This window comes from Antechinus flavipes, chromosome 2 (assembly GCF_016432865.1).
Source record: "Antechinus flavipes isolate AdamAnt ecotype Samford, QLD, Australia chromosome 2, AdamAnt_v2, whole genome shotgun sequence".
NCBI classification, from domain to species: Eukaryota; Metazoa; Chordata; class Mammalia; order Dasyuromorphia; family Dasyuridae; genus Antechinus; species Antechinus flavipes.
Genome location: NC_067399.1, coordinates 252,636,455 through 252,651,645, shown reverse-complemented (window position 1 = coordinate 252,651,645; position 15,191 = coordinate 252,636,455). Strand labels below are relative to the sequence as shown.

Genomic DNA, 15,191 nt, shown 5'->3' with positions numbered 1-15,191 from the left:
ATATTTTGATGGAAGAAACAATGTGGACAAAAATAGACATTTGCAAAATATCTACAAAGTAGACATTATACAGAGCACAGTAGAAGGAGAAGGCATCAACACCTGAGGTAGAGAATGACAGGGTAGCACAGGTAGGAGGATGGAGACAGAAAAGACTTCCCTCAAAAGGTAGCTGCTTAAGTTGAATCTTGTAGGAAGCCAGGGATTACAAAAGGCAAAAGTGAGGAAGGAGAATATTCCAAATAGAGGGGATGACCTAGTACAAAGGCATGAAGATGGGACATAAAAGTGTTATATGTAAAACAAAAAACAAACAAACAAACAAACCAAAAAAAAAAAAAAAAAGTAAGCTTGGATCTCAGAGTGCCAGGAAATAATTTATTTTCAAGAAAATTAAAATTATGGGGGGCAGCTAAATGGTACAGTGGATAGAGCACTAGCCCTGAAGTCAAGAGGACATGAGTTCAAATCTGGTCTCAGACTCTTAACACTTCTTAGCTGTGTGACCTGGGCAAGTCGCTTAACCCTAAATGCCTTAGCAAAAAAAAAAGAAAAAAAGAAAAAGAAAAAGAAAATTAAAATTATGGGAAGGGGAAACCTTGTAAAGAGTTTTACATGCCAAAGAGATTTCATCCTAGAGCTAATAGGGAACCTCTGGAGTTTTTTAGACAGTAGACTGCCTTTAATATCTTTTTTCCTATATTATGTTTAGTTGACTATGTGGATGCAAACTTTAAGGAAAGACTCGGAACTTGTATTTCTATACCTCCCATAGTCTCAACATTTGTCAACATTTATTTAACTTGAATAGAGCAGAAAATTAGTTATCATCTCCTGGCTTGTGTGCCTGGTTTTTGAAAGCTATCTCTTTCCCTTTAGTCATTTGTAGCCTTGTGGTAAGCCCTATGTAAATCACTGACTAAAAAAAGTTTATAACTCAAAATAAGCATAGATATTTCCCTGTATACCTCTTTCCAAGATGGCTATTTTTTTAATTTTAACTATTCAACCAATTCCAACTATTCCTAAAGATAATACTATCAAGCTTGTCTCTCTCCATCTTTTCTGCAAAATAACATGACTTTACCAGATGTTTTGTCAGTAGTTAGATTAATCATTTCTTCTACATTCTTCTGATCTACTACTTTAATGACCTTGTCACCTAAGTAAGCAAGTTTCATTGGCATGACCTTTTAAATGTTTTATTAATGCCTTTTGCTTTGTGTGTCATTATCATTTGATGATAGAACCCTGCCTTGTAACAATTTAAAATAGGTAAGTAAAATGAACCTACTGAGTGGCCTCATCTACAGGGTGTGTAACATCCTGCAGCCATAGTTTATCACCTCTCTTTTGAAAAAGAAAAATGTGATTCATTATCTGTCCTCAGGAAACAAGATAGGTCATTTCACTTACTATGCAGTAAGGTTTCTTTTAGCATTTTCAAAAACTCTCTTGTGGTCCTGCATACTGTTCTGCTGATTCTATTTTTTAAACTCTGCTTTAATTCATACATCTCACATTTCTCTGAATTCTTCATTTTAATAATTTATTAGAAGACTTAAAACATATTTCTTTAAAAATATTATTTAACAAGTAATATTTCATTACATTCACTTATACATCTTATTCATTTACTCCATAATCAATGGACATATGTTTTCTTTCCATTTTTTTGCCACACAAAAAGAGCTACTAGTTTTTTTTTAATGATCTCATTTTGGGTAGAGCAGGTGAGAGATCCACAAACTATCCCTTTATAATGTATTTCAAAATTTCGTCTCACAGCATCCTTAAGTGATATCATGTGGGTGGCTGGTTATCTATAGCTAAGACAAATAACAGGGATGCTGACAGAATGACAAGCTGATACTAGGGAAAACAGAATTTGAGATCAAAGGACTTGGAACACTGTCATCAAGTATTTGAAGGGCTATCACTTGCATGATGTATTAAACTTTTCTGTCTGGCTCCAGAGGACAAGACTAGGAGCAATGGCTAAAAGTTATAGAGGCAAACTCAGGCTAGATATAAAGAAAAATCTCATAACAATTAATTTTATACAAAAAATAGAATGAGCTGCTTCTAGAAGTAGTGGGTCCCCTCTATCCCCAGTTGTCTTTAAGCAAAGGCCTAAGCATTTGTTGGGGATATTGTAGGAAAATTTTATTCCTTTATGCCCTACCTTCAAAGAGCTAAGGTAACAAGACTGACATTGAAAAAGAGAACAATGAAATAGTATAATATGGAGTATGAACCCCACGTATAATCAGAGTTTTTTAAAACAGATAGTTCAGTGAAGATTGGAGTAATCTTGGAAGATTCAAACCTGGAAGAATGAGTAAAAAAAAGAGAAGAGGGGTTTCTAAGTGGGATTTCCCCTACCCCACTCCAAACTCCCATAGTAATCTATTCTCCATTGTCACCCAGCCCATCCCCAAGTTTGCCCTGGGGTCTAAGACTCATCCATTCAGTAATTTAGACTTGGATCTTAGAATAATAAAATTTTAGACCTGCAGAGGGCAAGAATGTGAGAGGACAAAGAGATCAATTCACTAATTTTATAGTGAAGAAAAATGAAGCACAAAGTAAAATGTTAATATAGCTAGTTTTGCTGGACTTTATGTCAAAAGACATGTTCACATCCTGGATCTGCTACTTAATAGTTGTGTGATATTGGATAGATAATTCCATATTTTTTAGTCTCAATTCTTCATTTGTAAAATGAAAGTAACACTTTATCTCATAGGAGCAGTTATAAAGAAAGTGCTTTGTCAATCTTAAAGTGATTTTTAAAAATGATAATATCTATTTTTTCCACAACTGCATGTTAAAACAATTTTAAACAGTTTTTTTTTAATTTTAAGTTCCATGTCCAAAGGCCTATAAAACTGAGCATATGCTTTGATCCAGCAAAACCACTACTAGATCTGTATACCAAAGAAATTATAAAAAAGGAAAAAGGACCCACATGTACAAAAATATTTGTAATGGCTCTCTTTGTGGTGGCAAAGAACTGGAAATTGCAGGGATACCCATCAATTAGAGAATGGCTGAACAATTTGTGGTATATAAATGTAACAGAATACTATTATATTACAAGAAATAATGAGGGGGAAGTAGTAAAGTGGATAGAGTACTCACCCTAAAGACAGAGGTACCTGAATCCAGCCTCATATACTTTTTAGCTATGTAATCCTGGGCACGTCACTTAACCTCAATTGCTTCCCAAAAGAGGGAGGGAGGAGAGAGAAATAATAAGCAAGCAGATTTCAGAAAAACCTGAAAAGACTCAGATGAACTGATGCTGAGGGAAGTGAGCAAAACTAGGAGAACATTGTACATAGTAACAGCAAGATTATGTGATGATCAACTATGATAGACTTAACTCTTCTCAACAATACAATGATCCAAGAAAAATTCCAAAAGACTTGTGTGATGGAAAATGCTATCTACATTTAGAAAAGAACTTATGGAGTCTGAATGCAGATAAAAGCATACTATTTTCACTTCTGTTTTTTGTTTTTTTATTTCTCATGGTTTTTTCCTTTTGTTCTGATTCTTCTTTCATAACATGACTAATATGGAAATATGCTTAACATGATTGTACATGTATAATCTATATCAGATTGCTTGCTGACAGGAGGGAGAGGAAGGGAAAGAAAGAGAGAGGAAAATTTGGAACTCAAAATCTTATAAAAATGAGTGTTGAAAATTATTTTTCCATGTAATTGGAGAAAAGAAAATACTATTAAGTAGGGGAAAAAATAAAGTTTGGAGTTCCAAATTCTACATCTCCCTTCATCCCTTTCCTTCCCCTCACTGAGAGAGTGAGCAATCTGACATAGGTTATCCAGCAAAACATTCTGATACTAGCTAAAAAATAAGTGGTAGATCAGTATAATATATTAGGTACACAATATAATATATGATCATAGTAATCTTGTATATGATCAACCCAAAGTTCCAAACTTTTGAGACAAAAACTCATTATTTAACAAAAGCTTCTGGAAAAACTGGAAAATGGTATGTTAGAAATTAAGGTAAAAATGGGTACATAATTTACACATAAAGGGTATAATAATAAAGCAAATTAGGAGAGTAAGGAATAGTGTATCAGTAAACATTACAAAATAAAAACTAGGTAATTTTGATTATACAAAATTTCAAAGTTTTTTAAAATTTTTGCAACAATTATCTCTGATAAAGGCCTCATTTCTCAAATATATAGAGAACTGAATCAAATTTATAAGAATATAGGACATTCCCCAACTGATAAATGGTCAAAAGATACAAACAGGCAATTATCAGACAGAAATCAAAGTAATTTTAAAAAAAAACTAAATTTTTTATTATGTGACAGAGCTGGAAATAGTCTTGTGACTCCAAGTCCTGTTCTCTTCTTGGCCTGTTTGGTCAATAAGTTTTTTCCATATTCTGCAACCCTACCTATTCCCATGTGCTCAGTATTGTAGTACCTATGCTCAGAAGAATACATGCTCCCTGTCCTGGGAGAGCACATGAGAATCCTTATCCCTGTCCCTCTAACTGGCTTTGCACACAGGAAATACTAAGTGTTAATTGCTTAGCACCCTCCTTATTCTCTTTGCCATAACAGCTATGGGACTTAGGGACTTTGAGACTTAGAGACTAAATGATAGCACTGTTTAAATTAAAAAGAAAAAAACACCCTGCTGTGCCTTCAGTGGCCTCTAAATTTCTTCAGTTATGCACTGTGGTTTCTAGGCTATTGTATTGATTGTTCTTTAAATAAATAAAATTTTCTGTGCCCAAAACAATGTCTCATAAGACTCCTTTAAAAAATAACCCCATCGTTAAAAAGCAAAATGATGAAAAATAAGAACCAAAGGAGCTTAGCTGCCTAGAATTAGAAAAAATCCTTAGAGATCTAATCTTTAGGGGTTTAAAAGTCACCCAGTGTTACAACATGGCCTAAGTTCAAATCCCCGCTCTGCCACTCAAATTTATGGACTGTTTTATCAGCTATAAAAATTAGGGGTTAGGCTTCATATAAAATCCCATGAAAAACCTATAAAAATATCATATATCCAAGGGACCGTCCTTCAGTGAGCATGAAACAATCGTTGAATGTTGCCTGGCCCTGTAGCAGGGGCACCAGGGAGGGTTTCTTTAAGCCCCAAGTTTGGAGGGCTCAGCAGCTTAAATCTGGAAGCTTGCAGAGAACTAGAGATGCTAAATCCTGTTGTCTTCCACTTTATCTCATAGGAGCGAATGCCATCCCCACAAGGTCATCATCCCAGCAAACTCACTTCAGATGAGGCTGAACATGATGCAGGAATCAGACTGAGGTTGTCTCTCCGGAAACAAGAAGCAGATGTTCAACCAGGTAATCCTACTAGTAGTCACCAAAATAACAAAGAAAGAGGCACAGTGGACAGATTGATGGACTGGAAGTCTAGAGAACCTAGGTTCAGAATTCTACCTCTGACACTTAGCAGCTGGATGATCCTGGACAAATCATTTAACTTATTCAGCTTTCCAATTATAATGGCTAATGTTTATATGTGCCAGGAATTGTGTTAAGCTCTTTATGATTATTATTTTTTGATCCTTACAACAATCCTTTAGATGTGTGCTATTATTATTCCCATTTTATATATGAGAAAACCAAGACTGATGTAGGTTAAGTGAATTATCCAGAGTCATATAGCTAGTAAGTGTCGAGATTAAATTTGAACTTGGTTTTCCTTACTCCTGTCTTGGAGCTTAATATATTCTACCATCTAGCTGTCCCAAATTTAAATGGAATTTGGAATAGAATGACCGAAATATGGAATGGAAAATGGAAAAATAGAATAATGGAAATAAGAATGCCTATAACATGGTTGGTATGAAACTAAAATGAGATAATATATGAGAATCTTTTTTTTTTTTTTTTGCTGAGATAACTGGGATTAAGTGACTTGCTCAGGGGTCACACAGATAGGAAATATTAAATGTCTGAGGACAAATTTGAACTCAGGTCCTCCTGACTTCAGGAACAGCACTGCAAATCTCTTTTCAAAATTTAAAGCATTATGGAAATGTTAGTTATTAATTTTAAATCTTAATTTGGCATAGTGATTGGATACCAATAAGACATTTATTGCTTGTTGCTTTCATATTATCTTTCCATCTCTGAGGCAGCTCTGAATCCTTCCCCCAACCATGATCTTTGCTAAAATGTGAAATAATTGCTTAATGCATTATTATTATCTTTGCCACTTACTCCATGGATGACCATAAATAGCCCTTTTCTTTTCTCTGGACCTCAGTTTCCTCAATTATAAAATGGACTACATGATCTCTAAGGTCTCTTAAAGCTCTAGATCCTATAATCCTAAGAGATCCATTAAAGAACTTCGAGGGTGTCAGAGTGACAATAATTGTTCCTATTTTTGTGGCATTTTATATACATGATCTCACTGGATCACTTTAGAGGTAGGCAATAATAAGAATTTATTTAGACATTTATTTGTGACATGTATTTAGAACTTTCAAGTTTGCAAAATGCTTTTCATTTCATCTGACTGCATAACTATACTATAAATTAGGTACTCTAGGTATTATTCCCATTATAAAGATGAGAAAACTGATCATGTCACAAAATGAACAAAAACTAGGGATCAACCTTATTTAACTTGCTTGTTATCAATGAAGATAAAGGCATAGAGAATAACAGTTCACAAATTTGCAGAGGAGAAGATTAAAAATGATCCTGATAAAATTGCAAAGTAGTTTTGGATAATGTCATAAAGGTCATTGATCTTGGACAGTTTATCAGTATGAGTCATGATTTATCAAATGTAAAATAGAAAAAAAGAATAAATCTACATTACCTGTCTCACATGGGCATTGGCAAGATAAGATGACAGAAACGTAAACATATTTGGAAAGGAATGAGTGCTTTATGTTTTATGTGATGAATGTTTTATTTTTAAAATGTGAAGTATTGTACAAACTCCATGTTATTGCAGAACCAAGATACAACTCATTATGGGTAGCTTGAATGGCTTAGCTATTTTCCTAGTTGGTGAGGAGAAGCTAGAACAGACTTGCTTCCCTTCCAGTTCTGGATTTCTGCATCATAGTATGTGATGGAGACTCTAGAATCCTCCTACCTCTGTCATTCTCTGAACCTTTCCCATATTGTTATGGCTGAATCATCTCCCTTTATACCCACTCCCTGGGAGCCAGACCAAGAGTCACATCAAGAGATGTGGCCTAGGACTACTTTGGTCACTGCCAGCTCACTATGTAAACTGAGCCTTGGGTCTAGCAGGAAGATCCTGAGGAGATCAGGGTTGGAGGTGTGGCCACACTGACCCTTGGCAAACTGGGAAATCAGGAAAGCTTGACATGCTTAAAGTCCCTTTCCTGAGCCTGGGGCCTTTGTCCCTTGTTCTTCAAGTTCTCTCCCTCTTCCGACATTAAAAAGCAGCTCTCAAAAACGGGATGAATATATTCTTTTACATTAAGATAACAATGACATGTCAATAAGGAAACCCCTCTTCTGAGTCCAGACTTTCTTTGACCTGACATTATATTCCCCAAGAGTGGGGTGATTCCCTATTCCAGTCTAGTAAGGTATCTAAATAAGTAAGGCTGCATCCCCTAAGAGATGGAGAGTAAAAAAGTGACTGTAAAATTAGGATATTTTTTATTTTTATTCTATTTCAGCACAGATCAAGTAAGACTATGACTAATAAAGGCTCAATTCACTCTCAGACATTTTGCACATCATTGTGAAGTACTATACCCTAATGAGACAGAGAGAAAGCCTGTTATTATCTTCTAAATATATTATGAACCTACATGCTGTATCTGCTATCCTAGCTTCATGCAGACAGAAGCATTGCCAGAGGCTGGCATCCCACTAAATTATGACTATTTCGGGGAAGGAAGGGGAAGGCAGGGCACTGAGGCCCAGGAAATAGGAAATAAAAAATAATCCTCAGTCTTACATGCGCCTCTCTCCCTTCTGCTTTTATAGTGATGAAGCAGGGTACAGAAGGTATTGTTTACACAGTTCTTATATAATATACAAACATTAATTTAATTGTTCATATTTTTAATGTGAGCTATTTGGCAAAGTGTCAATGAATTGACATATTGTTGGAGGAACTGAACTACATCCATATTGACATTCTGGTTATGAAAGAAACCAGACATAATTTAGGACATGGATGACTGGAAAGGGAAGTGAACTGCTTATATAGTAAGAATGAGAAAAAGTAGTCAGTCAACAAGCATTTATAAAGCACCTACTGAATGCCAAACCCTGTGCTAAGCACTTGAAATACAAAGAAAGTCAAAAGATAATCCTTATCCTACAATCTAATGAAGAATACAACATAAATCCAACTATATACACAAGATATATACAAGACATATTGGTGATTGTCAATAGATGAAAACGTATTAGCATTAAAGGAGTGGGATGGGAAAGACTTTTTAAAAAATTTTTTCCAATTACATGTAAAAAAAATTTTGACATTCAATTTTTTTTAAATTTTGAACTCTAAATTTTCTATTCTACCCCATTTCCCCTGCCTTAAGAGATCAAACTATATATATATATATATATATATATATATATATATATATATATAACACATGTGAAGTAAAACATTTTCATATTAGCCATTTTATTAGTAAAAACACAGACCAAAAACAAAACAAGAAAAATAAAGGGCTTTTTTTAAAAGTGTGATTTGATTTCAGACTCCATCAGTTCTTTCTCTGGAGGTAGATATTATTTTTCATCATATGTCCTTTGATATCGTCTAAGTGACTGTCAAACAATGTCACTGTTAGACTGGACAATATTCTGGTTCTCCTCATTTCACTTTGCATTAATTCTTCTCTAAGTCTTGAGGAAAAGAATTCTAGAAAAAAGTGAGATTTTAACTGGGCCTTGAAACCAGGAAGACAGGAATATTAGTTTCAGTTCTGTGTTCTTTTAGTAATTACTCTGGCAAGTTAATTGGCAAAGCGATTACTTTGCCAACCTGATGATAGATAACAGTGTAGCAAAGATATTTGAAATCATGCTCTCTGAAGATCAACTGAAAGACTAAGAACAGTTAAGCTGAAAAGGAACTGATTTAAGGATGACAAGACAGCTGTTTTCAAATATTTGGCCAGTTGTGCTGATACATGCTTATAGTTGCTGCTCCTGGGAGGATGTGGACTACTCTGACATTGCCATCACTCTGATGTAAGTCCTTATTAACTAATACCTGAACTAGGCAAAAGCTTGCTGCATGGGCTCACGGTTTCAAGTCTTCCCTTCCTCCAGTCCATTCTCTACTCAACTATCCAAATGATTTTCCTAAATTGAAAGTTTCATAATGTCCCTCCCTTTCCCTATCACCTCCAGAATCAAATAAAAACTCTTCTGTTTGCCTTTTAAAGCCCTTCTTCACCTGGCTCTTCTTATTTCTCCAGTCTTTTTACATCTTGTTCCCCTCTACATACTATACAATCTAGTGATTCTACTTGCCACTCCTCCCTCCCTTTTCACTATCCCATGTCCCCCACGCCTGGGATTCTCTGCCTCTTTAGCCCCTGCCTCCTAACTTTCTGGATTCCTTCAAGGTCAATAAAATCCTGCCTTCTATAAGAAATCCTTCTCAGTCCTTCTTTATGTTAGTGACTTCCCTCTGGTGATTAACTCCAACTTATGATATCTATATCTTGTTGACATTTTGTTGTTTATATATTGTCTCCCCACTAAATTGTGATGAAATTCCTGAATGGCAGGGACTGGTTTTTGTCCTTATTTGTATCCCTGATGCTTAGTACACTGCCTGACACATAATAGGAACCAAATAAATGTTTGTTGACTTAAATTGTTGGGTTTGGTTTCTAGGGAAGATGAGAGCATTTAAAGGGCTAGGCAATTTCCCAATTGTAATCCAGTCTACTCTTCCTGCTACTTAAAATTTTTGACCTAATTCAGTGTACATCTGTGATATCTAAACTATTGGAGCAGTTCAATGGGCAATTCATCCAACTACAATTAATCTGAATGATAAGCTTTAAAGTTATTATTATGAAGGTTGTTAGGTTGAACTCATAAATGATTGTGAATCTTATTTAGGAGATCCTGCAATTCAAGTCAATAAGCACTGAAATTACATGTAATACACTGTCCTAAGCACTATAAATACAAAGAAAGGATTTTTAAAAACAGCCTTTGCCCTCAAGAAGCTCATAGTCTGAAAGTAAACACCACATGCAAATAGCTTTGTACAAACAAGATATGGCCAGACTATTAGACTATTCGGACTCCATAGTGTGAGGATACTATAGCTATATAATATCCAAAGCAGAGAAACGAGGATAATGAAGAGATTTGAGTCCATATCACATGAGAAACAATTGAAAGACATTTTATTCCGGAGAATAAAAGCCTACAATTTTAATGTGATAGAGAGAACCATCTACATCCAGAAAAATGATTGTGGAAACTGAATGTGGATCACAACATAGTATTTTCACCTTTTTGTGGTTGTTTGCTTGCTTTTTTCTCTCATTTTTTCCTTTTTCATCTTATTTTTATTGTGCAGCATGATAAATGTGGAAATATGTACAAAAGAGTTGCACATGTTTAACATATATTGGATTATTTGCTGTATAAGGGAAGGGATGAGAGAAGAGAGAAAGAAAAATTTGGAATAGAGGGTTTTGCAAGGATGAATGTTGAAAACTATCTTTGTATTTTGAAAATAAAAAGCTATTATTATTTTTAAAAGAAGAACAAAAAATAAGGAAGAAGGAGAAAGAAAGAAGAAGAAGGAAGAAGAGGAGAAGGTTGAACCATTTAAAGGAACATAAAAGTTCTACTTAACTATTTGTCATATGGAATAAAGATTAGGTTTGTCATAATGGATAAATCCAGCTTCCAATTGAGGAAGATCTGGTTTCGAGTTCTACCTGACATCAACTGACTGTGTGACTGAACAAGTCATTTAATTTCTCAGTGCTCAAGGCAATTCACAAAGGCCATAAACTGAAGAGAAAGTTCCTAGCTGAATTGATAAAGGAAATTTCTTCACCTTCAAGTTCCTTAAATACCTGCAGGTGCATAGCCTATAATACCAGAGGCTCAATTCCTATAACTTTATCACTTTTTGGCTCCATTAGAAGCACTTGTAGAAAGCTATAAAAAGGCCAGCTTGGGCTTAACAGGATGGAAAACTCCCAAACCATTAGCGCTATCCTAAAGTGGAACTGGCTTTCTTGAGAGGTATTAGGTCCCCCTCATTCTAGGTCTTCAAGTCAACAACTTGTTGGGAAGGTACAGCGGGATTTCTATTGTAGGTGATGAAACCCATTATTGCAATAAAATATGTGGATCTGAACAGCTGACCTTCTAAGCCATTGTTCATTCAATTCAAGAACCTGACATTCTTTCTTTTGCCTTATAGACACCAACCATGCTGAGTCCTCGAAGCCTGAATCTGATGAGCTGGATACCTCAGACAGTGAGGTTTGTTCTGAGACAGGGACACCACAGGGAAAGTTTCATAAGAATGACCTGGGAAGATAACAAGAAGGGAAGGATGAAACCATAGGTTTGAAGCCAGAGGAGCTGAGTTCAAATCTCAGTTCAGCTATTAATTGTGTGTCCCTCTCTGAGCCATAATTTACTCATTTATAAAATGAGATGGTTGGATTCCACAATCTCTAACTCATCTAGCTCCAAACCCTATGATTCTATAACCTGGGATTAGAAGGTGCTTTGTCCTAACCTGAGCAATATTTCTCATGTGTTTCAGGTGGCTCCTAATTATGATCCAGGAACCAACCAAGACCCTCAAGGAGAAGACCTGAGGTATTTTTGTGTGAAGGATAAAATACAAGGATTGCCGAAGAAACGGAAACGGGGACAAGATCTATGGAGTAAAGGTATAAGGGAACTTTTAAAGTATAAGGGAAGAGGACCCAGAGTAAAGAGCTGGCTTTTCCAAGGGAGTGAAGAACATTATTGGAGAGAGAGAAGGGGATGGTAGGGGAGAAGGAGAGCCAGGTCTCAGGGAGCTACTGTTATTTCTTGTTTCTGATCATGTTTGAATTTTTCTTGCAATTCTGGATATACTTATCATCTGTCTACTCAAAGTTGTAACTAAAATTATCCGGATTGCTGGGCAGCCCAGTATTATGTTCAACTGAACAGAGCCAGAAATAAGCTATAAAGCACTATGAACATATTCTATCCCCTTGGTTGAATGTAAGTGCCTTAGGGGCAGGTATTGTCTGACTTTTTTATTTATGTGCCTGATACAGAGTAGACATCTTAATAAGCACTTGCCCCGGAAATAAATTAAGAAAAAAAAAGTGTCCCGGCCTTCAAGGAAATTACCTTCTATCAAGCAGGATATCTCACCATGCTACCCTTTCTGGGTCAGGTTCCTCACCTGTAAATGAAAGGACTGGCTTAGACAATCTATAAGGTCACTTCCAGCAGGAATAAATTAAGGCATTATGGAAGAGAAAGAAAGGAAAAAATGAATGGAAATCATATTTGTGAGATTAAAAGATTAAGGCGTCACACAAAGAAATTCGCTATCACCACCTTTATCCTGCTTCGTAACAAAGGTTCCAAATCAAGTGTCAGAAACTATTGCAGGCCCCTTCCCAGAATGCTGGGGCCCAAACCCCTGGGCTTGATGGATTAGGATCTGAACTTTTAAAAAGCGGAAGAGCCACAGAGGGTGAAGCCTGACTGTTTGTTCCCACCACAAGAAGTTCGTGCTGCTCAAACATTTGCCTAGGGTGATACTATTGGGGTTTGAGTTCCCTGTGATAAGACACGGTCCCCTGTACATTGGGAACCCCACGTATCTCTCCAATCCAGGGAACTTCCTGCTAATGGTTAGCCGCCGCGGCTTGGCAACCAGGACTCTGAAAGAGCCCTCTTTCACACATAAGCTAATACATGCGAGTCCCTCAGTGTTTATCCAAGCAATACCCAGAAACATGGATTGACAGCAGAGGCCACACACTCCACAATAAGCTATTGACATTTGGAGAAAGCTTTTATGCAACTCCTGTTTATTTTCCAGACCGGCTGTAGCAGTTAGACTTTCCAACAATGGCATGGGTTATACAGCTATTTCCTACTGGTGAATAAGCAGAAAATTGTCCTTGATAAGACCAAGCTTTATGCAGCCCTGAGCTCAGTAACTGCATCCTGCCTCATCATGCAAACCAGATGTTTTGCAAAAGGGTACAGACAGGCCGCAAGGGGCCATGGGTGGGGAAACTGTGGGTTTATGAAGTCAGTTCTTTGCTTTGGCACAGTTTGGGGGCACTGGCAGGAGAGTCCCAGTTTTATCTGTGCAATCTTAGTCATGATGGATTTTCCTGAATACATAGGATAGCGAATGGCCTCAGCCTCAGACATGGAGTTTGGTTTTTAACTTCCCTCTGAGCATTTGAAGTATTTTCTTTTTTAGTCCAAATGAGTATTTTTAATCAGTGTGGGTAATTCCCATTGTGGAAACACCCTCCACTGATGGAGATCAGGAATTCATTTTTAACCTGTAGTTTTAGAGAGCTTCTGGGGGTACTGACAAATTAGGGGACTTACCACACATCTCTATGGCACAGTAGATAGAGTGTTGGGCCTAGGGTTAGGAAGATTTGAGTTCAAATATAGCCTCAGAAATCTTAGTAGCTGTGTGACTGAGCAAATCACTTAACCCTTTTGCCTCAGTTTCTCATTTGGAAAATGAACTGGAGAAGGAAAGAACAAGCCACTTCATATCTTTGCCAAGAAAACCCCAAATGGGATCACGAACAGTTAGATAAAACTGAATAACAACCATGCAGCTTATATATATCAGAAACCAAATGTGAACAATGGTCTTCCAATTCCTTCCCCTTAATTGAGTCCCTCTTACGTAATGAAAATATTATTTAAAAACTAAACAAAAAACCCAATTGTCTACTACCAGGATGGGACTCCCATAGAGCTAGCTTGACTGTAACCTGGAAACCACACTGAGAAGCACTGTTCATGATTCTTGCCCACACAGAATACGTGCCCCTTCCAATGTGAGGAAGTCTTCCCTAATGTCTTACCAGCAAACAGTCTACATTCTACTCCTGGTTGTTTTGGATTTTTTTTGGGGGGAGAGGAGGAAATCAGGGTTAAATGACTTGCTCAGGGTCACATGGCTAGTAAATGCTCAAATTTGAACTCACAAATCTTCCTAACTCCAGACCCTACACTTTATTCACCCAGCAATTGCCCCATGTAGTTTGTTTTTGTTTTTGTTTTTTGCCCTTGGTTTTAAGGGACTCTGGAGTCAAGAGCTGTAATTTAATTCTGAGGTTACAACAATAAGAATTACCTCCCTGAAAGTAGCTGCCTACACTGGAGATCTGGAGCTTGCCACACAGGAAGCATAAAGGCCCAGTAAATGCTATTAATCCCTTATTTTGAATTCAGGTACCTCTTCAAAGTTAGCCAAAACCTTCAAAGAAAATTCTTCCTGCCCAAATGCCCTAAGCACAAAGCAGCAGAAAAACAAATGGTTATGGCTTTACACCTGTTATTCCTAAGTAGTCAGGGGAAATAATCAGTGACAAGACTCACTGAAAATTGAATCATTTTGGAAGAAAGATGCCCAATCTGGGTTGTCCGGCCACCCCAGGGAACAAAGTTTTAGGACAAGGAGAAAAACATCTGATGTTTCCATCAGCCACTGGAAAATCAGCGTGGGTCCAACACCAAAGGGATAAACACAACTTCCAGAAAAAAACACTGCATTCTGTTTCTTCTGATTCTAAATCCAACACCACTTTTCACCACTCTAGGTTGCTTCTATATGCTTTGCATGGCTTTCAGAAAGATGACCCTCCTATGCCTTTGAAGTTCTCCAAAGAAGATTGACTTGTATTGTTAGAATTTGGACATTGAATGCATTTTCTTTCCATCTGTTTCTTTAGTAACTGGTCATCCAAATGTCATCCAGTCCCCAAATTTGGAACGATTATCAAACTAAGGCAATAAAAGCCAAATCCATAACAAGATTGATTTAATATTTTTGAGTGGAGAGGAATTTATGCTCAGATATGGACTGAATTCAATGGTCTCTCCTAGCTTTAAAATGCAAAGATTTTGTATTCCTTTCTTGTCAGTGCATCCTACCTCA

General features: G+C 36.6%; 1 protein-coding gene across 1 annotated transcript in view; it reads left to right on the top strand.

Annotated features, from left to right (window-relative positions):
* Positions 1-15,191, top strand: part of RBBP8NL (RBBP8 N-terminal like) — a 38,929-nt gene that overhangs the window by 20,450 nt on the left and 3,288 nt on the right. The window contains exons 10-12 of the mRNA XM_051976706.1: positions 5,248-5,368; positions 11,457-11,518; positions 11,808-11,937. Of these exons, the coding sequence (XP_051832666.1) occupies positions 5,248-5,368; positions 11,457-11,518; positions 11,808-11,937 (313 nt within the window). The remainder of the gene's footprint in view (positions 1-5,247; positions 5,369-11,456; positions 11,519-11,807; positions 11,938-15,191) is intronic.